The following is a 17,742-nucleotide window of genomic DNA, read 5'->3' on the forward strand; positions in this document are numbered from 1 at the left end:
TTACAATCAATATATATCAGTAACCAATCTGCCACGTTGTTTCAAGTTATAAAAACTGATGGGCCCACACCTGTATACCTTCAGTCTACTTGCCTGCCTGCAAAATGCAGCCACAGTATAGGAACCACAGACTTCTGTTCTGCTTCTGGTCAACTGCAGCAGTGGTGGCCTCTGAATGCTTTCTGTCACCTCTTTCCTTTCTCTGCCCTACAGTAGTGGGCAAGGCCTTTATCTATGGTAACTAATGCAGGCATCGAGCTGCTGTAACAAAACCAAGGATGTGGTCATAGCTAGTCATAAGCAGTTGTGCAAAGTAAGAATGTAAAAAGCAACAACTTCCAAACTGAAGGTGCGCTCAATTGTGATTTTTTTTCAACATTTCAAAAGATTTCAAGGAAATTACACAAAATTACATTAAATGTAAGGAAATTCTATTTAGCAGGAGGCAAACCTCACATCCAAATTCACATGACATGCTGGATGGAGAAAGATTGCAAGGATGTGATTACAGCTAGAGATAGCCCTTGTTGCACACGAAAGGCGTTATTTACCAACATTTTACACAGGCACTCATTGGCACAAGCATTGTGTATAAGAGAGGAGAGGAGTTGGCCTAACGGCTAGGGCGGTCATCCTCCAATCTGGGGAACTGGGTTCGAGTCTCGGCAACGATGCTGAACATCCTGTGATTCTGGGTAAATCCCTTTATCTCCCACGTGCCTAACAACAACAACAAAAAATGAATGTGTCCTCATGTAACGCAACTGGTGCTATGTAAAGTGCTCTGACTCAGGTCAAGTTTGCGCTAAATAAAACTCAGCTAAACTAAAAAAAAAAAATCTTTCATTACCATGGTCCTGAAAAATTGCTTAGTGCCGCATGAGTGTCAGTACAACCATTAGAAAATCAAGGGCTAAGAGAATGAAAAACTGTGGATGTTAAAGTCAGGAATATCAATAAAACTAGTGATAAGCACTAGTTGCAAAGCAAAAGTACAAAAACCAAGAATGTAAAAACCAAGAATGCGGAAACGTCTGGAGAATAAGTCTCGCTATTACGTGTATAAAAACCAGAGATGAGATTTCAGTGAGAGATAAGCACTTCATAAAAACAAAAGGCCTGATTTAGTTTTGCAGCAGGTAGGGTAGCGTTGTGATTGGTCCTAGCCCCGTAGTTCAGCGCTTAGACAGGGAATGGGAACTTGGGAATGTTCTCCACCCAGGCTGGTGGAGAACATGCAAAGTGTGCATGACTGTTTGGCCAGCACCAAGAAGGCCAGTCAAACTGTCATGTGCACTTAGTGTGCCCACCACTTCTTCTCTCCCTGTACTGTGAGCAGAGCAGCCCAGCCCACCCCGCAAAACTGCCGCAGGAGGAGAAACTAAAATGATAATACCATCAAGTTATTATAATTTTATTTTTCCTTCATTTGACTGCTACAAAGCAGTGAGTGGAGTGATGCTCCTCTGCCTTAGCGGGGGAGCCGCCACAGGGCAGAACGTCAGTTTTCCAACAGCAATACCCATGCTGTCTTTGCAAAACATACTCCAATAGCCCGATGGGGTGGAAGATGTCAGAGGAAGGATATCAGTCCACCTGCTTACTTAGAGCAGACTGTCCAATGTCTTTTTTTTCTGTTCGTCAACACCATAAAAATGTTTGCTGTCACTGACAGGATTATATAATGACACCACACACTGGGAGAAGATAACCATCCATCAAACATTTACAAACAGAAGAGCATAAGTAATCAGTTGCATTGGATGAAGCACAACTAAGTTACAAAGGAGGAGCAGTCCGGAGTACCTACTATGAACAGAAACTGGGACAGACTGGGTGGGTAGCCAGGCACAGGGGTGAAAACATCAGGCCTGCTTGTATCCATAGTGGTCCCTTCCAGACCTATGCCCTTATTACGAGTTTGAACCTGTGGAGGCGGTCCGCAGACCGCCAGACTGATGGTCCACCTGCAGCATTATGTCTGTGGCAGTTGGTCTGCCACGGACCCACTGCTGCTGCTAGGGATCCACAATCCCTGGCAGTGGCACAGCTGTCTGAGACCCCTAATATGCTAGCGGTGCCACTGCAGCACAACGAAGTATATTAGGAGTTTCCTTATGCTACACATTTCATGGCAGTGCCCCCTGTTGCCTCTTCGTCATGTGGTGCATGCACTCCCAGTTCCTGCAGAGCATGGACTTGACAGCCCATGGCCTGCATGAAATGCCTTTGATGCTCCCATTGCAGTGCCTTTTTAAAAGCCACCACAGTAGGACCACCAAATAACCACTTGCCAGAGTAAAAATAAGCTGTATTCTGGCAGGCGGTCATCAATGGCTTTGGCGGTCTCGGATCGGTGAGACTGAGTCATAATAAGGCCCCTCGCAAAGTGCGAGCATGGGGAGGGAGAGGGAGTAAGGGGCAACCCTGCTTCTGTGGTGCTCTGGGGGTGGGGGCATATGAGGGCCACTCCATAAAACAGAGGAGAATGCATCCTCAATCTAAGCTTCCCCCACCAATGTTCAAGTGGTCCCCTCCAAAAGTAAGGGCGGGGAGGCAGAAAGGACTCCCATATGGCCTTGAATATTTCCATTTAACCATTGATTTTGTAGTTCGGGCTCACGATCCACTACCTGCACAAGCGCCACAAGTCATTCCGAGAAATTTGGACAAGAGTGTTGCCTCCAATGCCAGGGGATGCATACTTTGGCTTAAGCAATGGCCCTATGCCTGCATTCTAACATAAACTGTGAGCATTGGAGGATTTTAAATCATAAGTATTATATGCAATTATGGTATTTATGTGCTTATATATAATCTGAGAGCATTATTAACAAAAAAGCATTCACATTTAAGAATGGCATACCTAAAAAAGTATAAAACTGCAAAAGGTCTAACAGATGGTGAAATGGCGTAGTTCAAAACATGCAGCATAGCCAATGGCACAAAGAACATTACTGAATCCAGGTCATTAGGGCATAAACAACCCAGCTTGAAGGTGGAAGTCAATGGGGGAAATACTGCAAATGTACTGGGCATAAACAAAGTATGATCAATTGTACGCTGCTCTGAGGTAAAAAGGAATTGCTGAGGTTGCACATCTCAACAGGGATGAGGGCATGCCACAAGCATCCACACCTGTGGAGCACTAGCATGCAAAGTTCTGTTTGAACAACTGTAGAAGTAGTATCTTACTCCACTGCTGGACGTCTATAAGGATAAGACATGGACAGAGCTAGGACATAAGATTATTAATTCGTGTCGGATAGCTTGAAAATATCATGTTTCCAATCCTATTGCTCCTACTCTGGGAATTTGATCTAATGCTTATCTCAATCCTGAATTCATCATACTATATTTACTCATTATAAAAGACAAGGGAAAGCCAAATACAATTGGTCAGGGACCTTGGGTAACCAATGATTACTAAAGACAGTGCTCCCTAGACAAGGGTTAATGTGAGTAAACAATAAATACAGACCCAATCAGTACTATATTTTACAGCTGTCCAGCCGGTCAGGGTTTTTTTATTATGCAGTTGCTTAAATATTTACAAAATAAAGAAAGAAATCATGAAAGTGGGACACAAGCCTGTATCCAACTTAGCAGGAAGGACGTACAACATGGAAACAGAAAGACTCAGGCAGAGTAAATTGTTTGTAGGGGGCACATTTTGAAATGACAAACAAATTATAGTGGAGACGCATTACACAAAATGAGTATTAAATAAAGAAGTGTATATGGCGCACAACAAGTTGACGGCGTTTCGATCCTTACAAAAGATATGTGATCATCATCAGGACACTATCAATTGTATGCCTGTGTACATTTTGCCTGTCATAACTAGGTCCAGTTCAGAGTGACTTGAAGGAGGTTAGTTCCAGGCGAAGGCCGATTAGAAGTCCGGGACGAGTGTGAAAGATGGAGAGAGCTGCGGGTGCGGTCTGTACAAGTGAGGCTGGTTCAAAGTCGACCTAATTAGAAGGTCTGTAACAGCTTAATTAGGCTACCGGAGCTGTGAGCTGCGTCCGCGGTCTCAAGTATCAGGGGAATCTGTGATTAGCCGCTGTTACAGCATGTCTTGCCTGTCGGAATGGCCAGCCTTTCTGTTTCCATGTTGTACGTCCTTCCCACTAAATTGGATGCAGGCTTGTGTCCCACTTTCATTGTTTCTTACTTTATTTTGTATATATTTAAGCAACTGCATAATAAAAAAAAAACTCTCCAGCTGGACAGCAGTAAAATATAGTACTGTTTGGGTTTATATTTATTGTTTACCCACATTAACCCTTGTCTAGGGACCACTGTCTTTAGAAATACTATATTTACACAGCAGTTTTAAAGATGTTAAAACACTCCACTAAGGACCGTTTGGTGTTTGCTCTTTAGATGGCATAATGCCTTCTCCGTGTTATGATTTCTTAGTTATAATTTCTAAACTTAATGGAACATACCAAACATATACATTTCAAATGAAAAATAAATTGTCACAGAATACAGACCTGAGAATGGCCATTGTAATTGGAGTTGCAGCCATGAAGGTAGTAACCACAACAAAGAAGAAAAAGGCCATGAAGAAAGGCATTTTTGTGCAACTTGCTGTGCATTTTCCTGCAGTAGCTTCACTTGTATTAAAGATATATCCATTAATAGACAAGGGAAGGTCAGGACTTCGGACACAGGAGCAGTTGTAAAAAACCTACGGTTCATAAATGTAGAAAATGAAGCATTAGTCCTTAAAAATATAAAGTCATAAATGCATTGAAATGTCTGTAATATAAATTATTTGCATCTTTGAATAATCCAATTCTGATGGATATGCTACTTTTAAGGTTACAGATAGAATAAACAAAAAAGTTTACAAAAGATCTGCTCTACTGGCCACTCGCAAAAATAGACACGTTTTGGGGAAAAAATCAAGGGACAAACCTGCAAAAATCAGAACTCAAAGAACACAATATGTATTCTTCAAAGGCTTACATTATGAATTCCTACGACCAAAATAAACTACACAATTCATTAAACTACATCAGTATTACAGCACCAACTTCAAACATTTCATTTATTTGTTAAGCATTAATACCTAACAGCTGTACATAGCAGAGCTCATGGTACATTCAACCAAAATCTTCGAAAAGCAATTCACACTGTTATGCTCAAAATAACCAACTGTGGTAAGAAGAATTGTTTTAAGAACAAAGAACAAAAGTTGGGGATGAACAGACATAGAACGTTTGAGCCTTTCTACCTTACGTGTGAAAATGAGAGGACAACCAGGTGCTATCAAAGTTGAGACTACTAGTATTTTCCACTTGATAGGACTCCTGTGGGATCTTTTAAAAGTTCACAAGTTGCCACCAATGCCTGTCAGAGTTTATTGTGGGGCTTGCAGAGCATTCTAGTCTCAAAGACCATAAGTACCAGTGACAGCATGTTATATTTCATATCGGTACCCTGATATAGGTCCAGGGAACATCGTACACTGTCCCTATATCATCTCCCTGTCATTTCATATGAACGAGTCTTATAAGGGCATAACTCCAAATAAGGCTAGACTGCCTTGTATGGACATAACGCCTTATGAGGACTGTAGCCTTTTATGGGCTAAACCTTTCACCTAGTTCCAAGCCGAGGGTGGGTTTTTCCCAATCAATATTGCTAAGACGTCATCCTTAGCACATATGAATAATTTATGAGTACACTCTCCAGGAGGTACACTTCACCTCTCCCATCGACGCACAAGGTTTAATCCCCAAGGTCATCCTCATACTGAAGAATGGGAAACACACGTACACAGACTGTATAAATACAGCACCTCTTGCTATCAGAAATCAGGAGGGAACCGAGACTTCAAGGTTGACACATTGACCAAACACGCTGTGGCTCCAGCATGCCAACGCTCCAGCTGACAGTGATCTGAAAATCCCTTGCTGGGTATGCATCTCAAGTCCAGGACGAAGTCCCACACTCTCACTTTTCAGTTATGGGGGTTCAACTAAATCCTAGTGGGATTCTTGGCTCTTAGAATTAGGTTCTTAGACTTAGGCTCTTTTGCACCTACTCACATGATAGGTACACTTAGGTACATCTAGACAGGCATCTTAGGAGTACGCACTTTATTTTATAAATACATTTAATATTCATGTATCTGTTTATGACTACTGTAAAATGGTAGAACAATACTATTCCTTTGTTATTCACTGTACTGCTGGTTCTATGTCTCTTCTACTGTGTTACAGTTGCAGCAGAGCACTTATTTACATGAGAAGAACAACGGTACAATAAATTCTTATTGTACAAACGCTCAACTGTTTCTTCTGTGTATCTTTCTGAGAGAAAAACAAGCAAGCACAAAATGGTACTATCAGAACTACACTACAGGCATGCTTATGTTTTGTGAAATGTCAATTACCTGGTATGAGAAGTTTGGTTGTGGGTTGTCAGGGTGAACTACAAAAGCCACAAAACTTACTTGTGCTTAACCCTCTGGTAGGTTGGAACAAAATCAGTCAGGCTTAACTTAGAGGCAATGTGTTTGCAGTGCTTAAATGTTCAAAGCATGAAACATAACACAAGAAAAAGCCGACACCAATTTAGAAATAGAGCAAAATGTAATATCTTTTTTTACACCAAAATGACAAAGATCATCAGATCCAGAGATATGCAATTTCAAAGAATTTAGGTAAGAATAGTGCCTAAAAGCACCGAGTGCTATTGGCAATCATCTAGTCGTGCTAGACCAGAGGAAAGTCCGAAGTTCAGACTTGATACAGGACCAAGTAATTTCTGTTGAAAAAATAACCTTCTCAAATAAAAAGCAGCACACATAGAAAAAGGAAAAACGAGGAGAAATATAGATATTTCTCCCCGTTGCCCCACCCTTATGCCTCCCCTTGCGAGGCGTCAGCTTTTGGCACTGCCTCAGATTTACGATTTCTCGTAAATCTGGGGCAGTGTCAAAAGGCCATGGATGTTGCTGGGAACACCCCTAGCAACACCCATTGCACGCCCCTGTAACGCAGAACACTGCGTTAAAGGGACTGATATTTATCAGGCAGAATTAATCCAAAATAAGTGGCTTAGTGCTGCCTGGTAAATATCATGTAGGCTTCTGCGCCACAGAACATTACAAAAAACGACGTTCCGATGGCACAAGAGGCCTCATAAATGAGGCCAACAGTGTCCTAAAGCTAACAAAAATAAATTCAGCAAAACAGGAGAGGAGAAATTAACATGTTTGGGAAAAGACTCCCTAAGGCGGACATCTCTAACACCTGGGTTGGCAATAAGTGAAATAAATGCCCAATTACTTGCCCTACAAAAGGCACTCATATCAGTTCCCACAGTCATAGTGTAGGTTTCAGCATTTCGTGTCCAAGGATCCTATGCAGATTTACCTCATTGGCACTTGAACGGATTCATAAGGCGTTATGTCCATACTTTGGTTCATGTGTAGCACACCATGGCCCATACAAGTGGACGAATACATGATAAAGGGAACTGTGCAGCAGATTTTGATGCAAAAAGCAGAAGTGCGAACCACAAAGGTGGGTGCTGTAACTCAACCTCAAACCACGATCGATGAAAACATTTAGACAGCATTAAAACCAACTTTAAAAGGAGAAAAACCTTCAGACGGCTTTCCTTCCAAACATGTCACTCAGGATACCGTTCCAATGGTTTTTCAACCTGGAGTGGAAGATAGACAAATTTCCAATGCACGAGCTAGGTGAGAGCTTACCAGAGAAGCACATGAGGGGAGTCCGCACATTCTGGCTTAAGTGTTACTGTATCAATGCTACAAAGATACAGTGACCACAGTTACCAAAAGCAATGTACTTTTTGCCTACTGGTATAGCACTCCATTGTTTCAAGACCAGTGCAGACTCCCCTTACTACATCCGACAGACCCTTCAGAGTAATTTGCCTCAACCGAGTCGATCAATACCAAGCACAAACTGAGATAAATACATATTGGTTGCTGTTGATTCATGCACCATATTCCTGTGGGTTTGCCTATAAATGATTGCACAGCTCAAGTGGTCATAAAAGACTTACAGTGCCTAGTAGCTATGGGAACAGTTGATCCCTTCACTCAGAGAGTGGTCTTGCATTTTCCGCTAATGCGTTCTGGAATATTATGGCTGATCTGGGAGTGAAACTGCTATATCCACATCTTTTTCATCCAGAATCAAACATCATCATAGAACACACCATTGCTATGATTAAACACGTCTTGACAATGAGGGTAGGGTATTGAATACAGATTTGAGTTGGCTGCAAAATCTGAACGGAGTCCACTAACTGCTCCTAGACTATGCCATACAAGCATGGCAGGCAGCACAGAGCTGCATATATCAATGGGGCGACAAATGGAGTAGAATATTGCATAGGCCTTGCTAGGCCACACACGCAGTCTCCTAATTGCCGGTGATAATGGATGCCCAGGGAGGAATGCTGGCGAGGACCCAGGGAAATAGATCAAAGTTTTGCCGGGTATTTTGGGGAGATATTCACCTGAAGAGAAGCAGTAGAATAATCATATTTATTGAGGCCCTGGCTTTGGCGGAGCTGCGGGCTGGAAGGCCCCAATTCCTAATGGCTTTCCCAGTGAGTTTCTTAAATATTATATATTATATGCTGCAACTGGGGAAACACTTGTTGTAGGTGATTCACGCAGAGCTTAGGGAATCCCGGCTTCTGCCAGACTGATGGCATACTGAAACAGTTGTATTCCTTAAACCAGGCCATTTGCCTGAAGTACATCCAATCTCATTCCTCAATATAGAGGTAAAACTTCCCACTAAAATCTCGGCCAGTGGCTAATTAAATACAAGCCCAAAGAGGTTCACCCTGATCAGGCTGGCTTTATGCCCCACCATGCTACTTGCCACAATATCAGGCACTTATATACCTCCCTGACTATGGCAGACTGACTGGGGAGGTCGGCGGCAGTGCTTTAGCCGACATTGATAAAGCCTTTGATTCCGTCAGTTGGGAGTACCTCTTTGCACTTCTTCAGCACAGGTTCCTTTCTTATATCCGCCTAATATACACAAATCTAACTGCCACAGTCCAAGTGGCTGGCGCAGGCCCGAATCCCTTTCAGATCCACCAGGGTAGGTGGATCTGAAAGGGATTCGGGGGATTGTCACCCCTACTGTTTGCCCCGGCCATGGACCCTTCAGCTGCATGGATTAGGATTGACTCTCAAGTGCGGGGATTTGAATAGTCTGCAGGGCTGTGGGATAGGTTAGCCCTGTATACCAACAATAACTTATCTTTCTTTATGGATCAGCCAACATCCAGACCTTGCATCTTGAGGATTATGCAGGATTTTTATGAGACATCTGGATTATACAAGAACCCTGGTAAATCAGTGATATTTCATATGGTCAAGGCTGCTGGAGTGGGCTTCAGGATTAACGCTAGCTGGTCATGGGCTCAAGTATTTAGGAGTGTTTGTTTCTCCAGATCTATTGTCCCAGTTAGGCAGATCGTCCATCTTCAAAATGGTTTTCCTACCCCGTATTGTAAACCAGCTCCAGAATTACCCTTACGCTATCACTCCACTCTGACATGTTACTGCAGTTCTGAGTAAATTATTTTTGGGTGGAAGGGGTCGAGCGTCATGATTGCTCCCCAGACATGTTTTCAGGACACATACTATGGAAGCCCTTCTGCAGCTACTATGCTGCCATCCACTTACTGATTATTAATGACTGGTAGTATAACGCTCAAGACGATCCAGCATATGCCACAGAAAGATGGCTGATGGGCAACAAATGCGTGCTCGATTTTCTCTATAGTGGGAGAGGGATGGGATCACTTCCCCTTGCAACTCAGGTAGTAATACACATATGGATACTATCCCTCCAAAGGCTGGGGAGGTGGGGGAGACTGACACAAGGAACACCATTGTGGCAGGGCATTTTTCTTCTACAGGTGGCCCTATTGAGATGGTTTCAAAAGTGGGATGCCATAGGAATTTCTACGCTACGCTAGGGGATATCATGTGCTGCACGGTTCTAAAATCATTTTAGGAGATGCAAACTGATTACCAGCTGCACCACAGCCAGTTTTACATGTACTTACAATTGTGTCACACCATATTCCGTTGAATACATAAAAGAAGCTGCTCTGAGTAAAAATGACTAAAACTTAGAAGATATTAAGTGAAGGAATGTCCTCACCCACCACCTGGTGTTATGCTTCATCATTGGCACACGCAGGTCCCCATCAACGAAATCAGCCCCCAGCTCGGCAGCACACACAACTGCGTGGTAGCTAATCCGGCCCTGGCCCCCTTGGGGCAGCAATATCTTCCAGACTCTATTTGATCTAACTAAAATATGTACACAGAGCCTAATTAACTAGCAGCCGCCTATGGCACATAGGATTAATTGTATCCCCCATATATCTTTGCTGTGAGGCGAAGGAGTGTACCTCCCTTCATAGGTGACGCTGCCCTTTATAATAACTGGGTTACCTCTGCTTTTGATGTAATTGCTCCAGTTAAATACACTAAACCAGCCAGGAACAAACCTTCTGCCCCTTGGCTCTTGTTACAACTCCGCAATGGGAAAAGTGCCTGTAAAAGGTTAGAAAGTATTTGGCGCAAAAACAATGACTCAGTAGCTAAATCGGCCTATAAAGCTGCCTTAAAAAGATTTCATAGCCTCAAACGCAGAGCGATCAGAACCTATGTTGCCAACCAAATCAAGGCCTCTGATAACTCCCCCAAGGAAGTCTTTAAGATTGTGCACAGTTTTATGAAACCGCAAGCACTTTTATCCCCTCTGCAACTTTATGTGAAAATCATTCAACCTCCTTCCAAGATAAGATTCAAGCCATTTATTCTGTCTTTACTAGGAAGGGATCCGACTCCTCTGCTATTTTGCCCACCACCTCTGCCAATGTTTGGGATGAATTTCATCCATACAGCTTAGAATCCTCCCTATCAGAACTGAAGAGGGTTAAGTCGGGTTACCCCCTCAACCCCTGTCGGGCTAGCTTTTTTAAACTGCTCGCCCCTCAGTTGAACCCTCATCTAAACCCAATATGGAACGCCTCTCTGTCAAAAGGTTGTTATCCATCAGCATGGAAACAGGCATATGTTGTGCCGATTCTTAAAAAAGAGGATGCGGACCCCGCTATACTTAATAATTTCATGCCTATTTCTCTTCTGCCTGCACCTGCAAAAATCCTTGAGAAGGAAGTTCAGCAGCAGTTATCCAACTTCCTAGAGGTCAATAACCACCTGAATGACTCACAATCAGGCTTTAGGACAGGCTTCAGCACGGAGACTGCCCTACTAGAAGTGGCGTAACGATACACGAATCACTGGACCATGGCGCCTGTGCCATGTTAGTGCTGCTAGACCTATCAGCAGCATTTGACACGGTATCACACCAGATTCTGCTAGTAAGACTGGCACTGCTTGGAGTTACAGGAACCCCTTTAGCCTGATCCCGTTTCTTTCTTACATCTAAGTCACAACAAGGTTTTCTCCCCACCCTTATGTTTCCTCCTGCAGTCCTCTTGTGTGTGGTATTCCTCAGGGCTCGGACACTCAGCCCCACTCTATTCAATGTGTAGCTTACCCCTCTGGCATCAGTAATTGAGCACTGTGGAGCCTGAGTGATTTCATATGGTGATGACACCCAGTTGGTGTTCTCCTTCAATGATCACCAAGAGGTCGCCTTTGGCAGATTCAGGCAATACCTGATGGACATTACTTCATGGATGACTGACAGTTGCCTGAAGTTGAAAACCGAAAAAACAGAGGTTATGTTCTTTAATCAACCCTCCCCACCACGGCCTGATCGCTGGTAGCCGGTAGAGCTGAATCCCCCACCCACACCTGTCACAGCTGCCAGAAACCTAGGCTTCAAATTTAACTCCACACTCTCATGCAAGGTCCAGATTAGGCATGTCTCCGCTTCCTGTTTCTGGGAGTCAAAAGCCCTGTGGAGATTCCTGCATCTTCTGCTGATGGACTGCACGGAAACTGTGGTCTGCACGCTTGTCATATCCCAGCTGGATTACGCCAATAGCTTGTACCTTGGCCTTCCAGCATATCTGATGAGAAAACTGCAAATTATACAGGATGCCGCAGCTAGGCTTATCAGGAACGTGCCGCTCTGTCATCATATCTCCCCTCATCTGCGCAGCCTGCACTGGCTCCCAGTTAGGAGAAGAATAGAGTTTAAGGCTCTGTCTTTGGTCTTCAGAGCCTCCAGAGACAGCGGCCCAGGTTAGCTGAAGCTGAGACTCCAGAAGTATAGCCTGATTAAGACCCTGCAATCCAGCTCTCAGGAATTGCTCCGGATTCCTCGCTTTACCAAAACTAGGATTGGGGGGCGAGGCTTCACAGTGAGAACTGCTATCCATTGGAATTCCATGCCTGAAAATCTTCAAAAATCAGAGTCTGAAACTGCATTTAGGAAGGCCCTGAAGACTTGGCTATTTGATCTACCTTAGCCCGTCTTGTTCTCTCTGTTCTCCGCTGGGTATTTGTTTTCTGCTGCTCAGCGCCGGGCACCACCGTTGTTGGTAGCTGTGCGCTTTACAAATGCAATGGAATGGAAGGGTGTGGAGCTATGTGGCATTAACGCACTTCTGGCGAGGGGTAACATGGGAAGGTTCTTGCCTGGCACATTCCCCTGGGCCCTAAATTGCTCCTTCTTCATAGCACAGAGGGAATACGTGAGAGCCGCTATAAATGGCACCTGTTATTTTTGGGGCTTACACTAGTGAAAGGAGACATAACCAGACTATGGAAAGTAAGCTCACCACCATTGGTGGGGGCATGGAAGAGATGGGTGGACCACTGAATAGGACTGGAGGGGGTGGAGTTCCAGGCTAGGGGATGCTGAGAAAAGCATCAGAATATATGGCAGCGATGGGCAGATTAGAGAGGTGTAGTATTGGCCCCAGTTCATACTATGGAATCTCAACTAGAAGCTGAAATACAACACAAGGGATCTAATGCTGCTTCTGAATAAGGTACAATAGGGGGTGGTGATGGACGTAGCATCTGAACCAATCAAACACTCACACCTAGTCAAAAGATCTGGGTTTGATCCATCACCGTTCTTTAGCCCACTCTGCCACCCCAGTTCAGACATGGCTATATGTAAATCAGTCTGACCCTGTGCCTCATGGGAACAGTCCAGCCCGAACTGCCAATTGCTGGCAGAATGTGGCTAGATTTTGTGCTCTGCACGTGATTAAACATCCTCACTGTCTGGACCACACCAATGCTTCTATGTTTAGCTAAGCCAGATAAGTATTCCGCAAGCCACATGAAGCATCAGCCTTAAACACTGTTTGTGGGACTGAAGAATCCTGTTCTGAGAAAAAGATGACAAACTTGGGCTTCTCCTTTATGTGCCAAAAAGAAAGCCATACGTTTAAGGAAAGGGTCTCAGACAAGCCACATAGCTTGCTCTTTCCAATATGGTGGTCTGTCCATGGAAAGCTATCCGAGGTCCCCAATCCAAGATAAAGTAGCATCTTTTCCAGGGATGTCAGTTCCTGTTTGAATCATATATGAAGAGGCATTTCCAAGAGATGGATGCATCACAATCCTTTTGGCTCTTATTTTTCGTTTCATTCTTGGCACCTTTTCAACATGTTTTGGCTCAAAGTTTTACTTCTATCAGTTGAAACTTCTACTCCAGCTTGGGTCTTTCACTTCCATCATGTGAAGGGGAGTTTGGGGCCTTTCTATCAATTGCAGTTTTAGTCTTCATCTTTAATAAAGTGCTACTAGATTGCCAAGGAAGTTTCAACCACTTGTGGTTTTCTCCTCCTAACTGTGGACCCTCTTAAGGAAGCAGTTTACACATTTCACCTGGACTGTTCAGTGCAAGGTAGCACTGTGACTTCTAGGAGGCGTGACCCTTTCCGCAGGTAATCTAGAAAGGGACTCAAAAGACCATGGGCCTTATTTATGAAGGCCTTGCGCCGCCGGTGAGTCACTTTTTCCCATGTTTAAAGTGACACACCGGCGGCGCAAGGCCTTCATAAATAAGGCCCCTTGTTGGTATCCAGTCCATGACAGGGATAGACTCTCCATCTTAAGTATGCTGAAGATGCTGCCACTGTGACTCAGAGAACCAGGTCAATGGTTTCTGGCAGTAGAGCCTACTGAGGTGTCAACTGAAGAAATCAATCACCACTCTACCTATAATTTGAAAGAAGGAACTACAAGGTTTCGCAGACGGGGTGACCCCTATTTTTAATTGATGCTTCACATCTGCCAACATCTAAATTACATCATTAGTCTGTGACAGAAAGTTGGTCTCCCAAGCCTATTAGACTCTCTTGGTCGGTGTGGATAGAAAGTCAAAAATATTTCAAGGGAGGGCACATATGATGATTCGAGGTACAGTTCAGTAGAATACAATTATCACATTTGCAATAAAGAATTTTTTCACAGTTGCAATGAAGATGGACCCTCACAGCTACCGTTATGAGAAAATATTTATTATTATTCCAAAATATAGAACTATATTCCCAATAAACATAGACATCAAAAAAGGAAGAAATAAACAAAATACAATTCAGAATAAACTAGGAATAAGACACAATACTGTACTAAAACCAGAGTCCTTGACTTTCACCACAATATACTGTTCCTTTATAACTAAATGAATGCTAACACTGGCACAATCCTGAAACTGAAAACACAATAGCAAATGAAATGCAATGTTGGTAAACATATTCTGATTATGATTTGTTAGTGGTTGTTATCACAGCACTTTGAAATGTATTGCAAGCCTACCACCAAGAGAAAAACTAAGGGCCTCATAATGATTTTGGTGGTGCGGGAGTGGGACTGCCCCGCTCACGGACTACCCAACACATGTACAAACTGCCCGACAGATCAGGAGATGTCTCCTGTCAGGCGGGCAGTTCTTTGGTGTTCCCAGGGTGGTTCCTATGAAATAATGGGAACCTAAAAGGCAGTACCTGCATGGCATAAACTGCTGCAGTCCATGCCATGCAGGTACTGGTGTGCATGCACACAGGGCCCCCCTATGTGCAGCCACATGGCGTGAGGCTGACCCTTTGTTTCCTCACCGCCACAGTTTTCATGGAAGTCGCACCAGTATGAAAGGTGTGTTGTGAGGAAACTCCTATTATGCTTGGTGGGCCGCAGTGGCCAAGCATTTTACAAACACATTACAGTTGTGCCACCACCAGGCATCTCTGATCTCTGGCAGTTGCTGTGGTCCCAGGGCTCCCTGGCTATCCTGGTTGTAATGTGGCAGGCACAAGACCACCACCACTGCCCCCATGAGTCTGGCAGTCCGTGCACTGCCAGACTCGTAATAAAGCCCTTAGTCAGTGGCTCTTAACTTGTAGACTGAAGACCCATGTGTGTCACAAAGCCTACTCACGGGGACCGTGACTACTTTGAAAATGAAATAATATCATCAGATTAATAAAGTGTATATAAATAATGTACAAAATGTCAAATTTAAACGTTACAGTCTGTAAATGTGATGTAATTTGAAATTGGAGGCTAAAAATTAGGTTAGTATCCTCAGATTGATTTGTGTGAACAATACAAGTGCATCAAACAGACTGTAGTATAGACGATGAGTGACCTCCATTGGATTTAGAAAAACTCCGACCTTCTCATTAAAATTACATTCATTATTTTTTATATGTTTGTAAACTAAATAAAATATTTCATCCTTTGTGTATTTGTTTCATAAAGGTTTGTTTCTGTATTTTTTGTGTATTGTTTTGTAGTTTATATTATCGAAAATGCTTAGGCCAAGGTCCACAGCTTCCCTGGATTACAATAATTATTCATTGGGGTCCCTGGGTTCTAATAATGATTATGTGGGAGTCCACAGAAGTCAAAAGTTTAAGAACCGTTCAACTAAGGAATAAGTCAGTAAGCCATTACTGTTTGTGACCCAATTCATCTGGTAAGAAAGTCAAATTTTCTCCTGGTTTAAGAATGCATAGTTAAATACCATGAATTGATACAAGCTTAGTGTCCTAGGGACTTGGTTAGAAGCTCCTCACTCAGGCGGCCTCATTCTTTCAATGAAGCAGGGCACACCTCAGTTTAACCCACAGGAATAGGTGCAAGGTCTACAAATCCTACTCGCAAACATGTGCAAGACCAATGAAAATACAGCAGGGGCAACAAAGAAGTAAATAAGGAGGTGGAAAGTGAGAGAGTACTTGCCAGGCAGAGTCACCACACAGTTCACTCACACTTGGAGCTGTAGTGTTTTAGGGAAGTTCTCTTATCAACCGCGGGGAGGGACACAGACCACTTCAATCTGCCCTGTCCACATCTCCAAGCTCCTTGGACTGGCATGGCTCTTCGATGTAGGCAAGGTCCGTATCAGCAGGTCAGGCCAGCACAGCTACAGCAGAGTATTAATGCTTATTACTGACCAAGAACAAATGGGCAACACTCAGCTCCATGTTCTAGAAACACAAACAGCAGCAGCAGCATCAATGTTGTTCTGTGTCCAAGAGCTGAGCAATAGGATGGATCTGTTAGGCACAGATTCATCTAGGATTTAGGCACCTGGGCACCTGAACCATAGACCTATAACAGTCATTAAGTTCTCCAAGCTCATAAAGTCCAGCAGATCAGGCTATAGAAGAATGTAGGTCCACCTGACAACTATCTTGGAAGATCTATTGCCTGGAATGCATTGCAGCAGCCACCTAATATCATTCCTCCAGACTACCCTTGAAGAAAGTCGAGGGTGGGTCGGCGCTTGTCCTTTTTCAAAAGAAGATATCTTCCATCTTGCATCTGTCAGTCATACAAGTTACTATTTGCAAATGGCTAGGCAAAACCTTACCTACAGGAGTACCGGTAGTGTTTGCAAAGCAATTACTTTGCATGTGAGTCAATGATCACAATGATTATTACAAAACATAATGCTTACACGCATCTTTAAGACATAAAAAGATAAGTATTATTGAAAGAAAATCACTTGCATACTCAATATGGAGCTTTTACAAACGTTAGGCTGTTGTAGGCCCTTCACTGCCTTTGACATGAAATAATATTTAGGAAACATTAAAATCAATCTCGCAGCTGCTTTCTGAGCGTACTTGAACATATCGCCTGGGTAATTCCCAGATAGAGGGAATAGTAGTAGTCCAGACAGGAAGCAATTGAAGCTTGGACAATCATTTTCTGTGCCAACTGAGGAATAAAAGGAAAGGTTTTCTTTAGCCTTCTAACATAGCAGCATGCAGCTCTCACTTGATATATCTGGGCTTTGAAGGACATTTCTTTGTCAGAACTCACTCCAGGATTCTGTGCAGAAGTCACTGGTTGAGGCACTGAACCAAGCTCAGGAGGGCTCTTGTCCCCTTATCCATAATAGCCATAACCTCCTTGCCTGGCTTGAATCCAAAATGTTTTAGAGACAACTAAACAGTTCCTAAATAGGTATGACTTTTGTTCCTTTCATGAGACCGCTGAAGTTCTTGGGTGCACCAGACATCCATGACTACCATATTTCATGCAACCTTTTCTCAATCTCCTTAAACTTGAGCCAGTATTTGCCATGAGTTTGACCAGACCATCTGATAAACACCTCTTTAATCCTCTCTAACATATATATTCAAATCCATAACTATTTTTGTACAGCACAAACATAATTGGCTAAGTAATCTTGGAGCTCTCTCACCCAGTGTAAACTAATAAGTTTCATACACAAGTCCATTCAGTGCAAACCACAT

The 17,742-nt window shown here is 43.3% G+C and overlaps 1 protein-coding gene across 2 annotated transcripts in view; it reads right to left on the minus strand.

Moving 5' to 3' along the window:
• SLCO4C1 (solute carrier organic anion transporter family member 4C1) overlaps positions 1 to 17,742 on the minus strand; it is a 662,960-nt gene that overhangs the window by 178,748 nt on the left and 466,470 nt on the right. For both annotated transcript variants that reach the window (XM_078675442.1, XM_078675443.1), the window contains one exon: positions 4,503 to 4,699. In XM_078675442.1, the coding sequence (XP_078531568.1) occupies positions 4,503 to 4,699 (197 nt within the window). The remainder of the gene's footprint in view (positions 1 to 4,502; positions 4,700 to 17,742) is intronic.

The sequence above is a fragment of the Lissotriton helveticus genome, chromosome 2_1 (genome assembly GCF_964261635.1).
Source record: "Lissotriton helveticus chromosome 2_1, aLisHel1.1, whole genome shotgun sequence".
In the NCBI taxonomy this organism is placed as follows: Eukaryota; Metazoa; Chordata; class Amphibia; order Caudata; family Salamandridae; genus Lissotriton; species Lissotriton helveticus.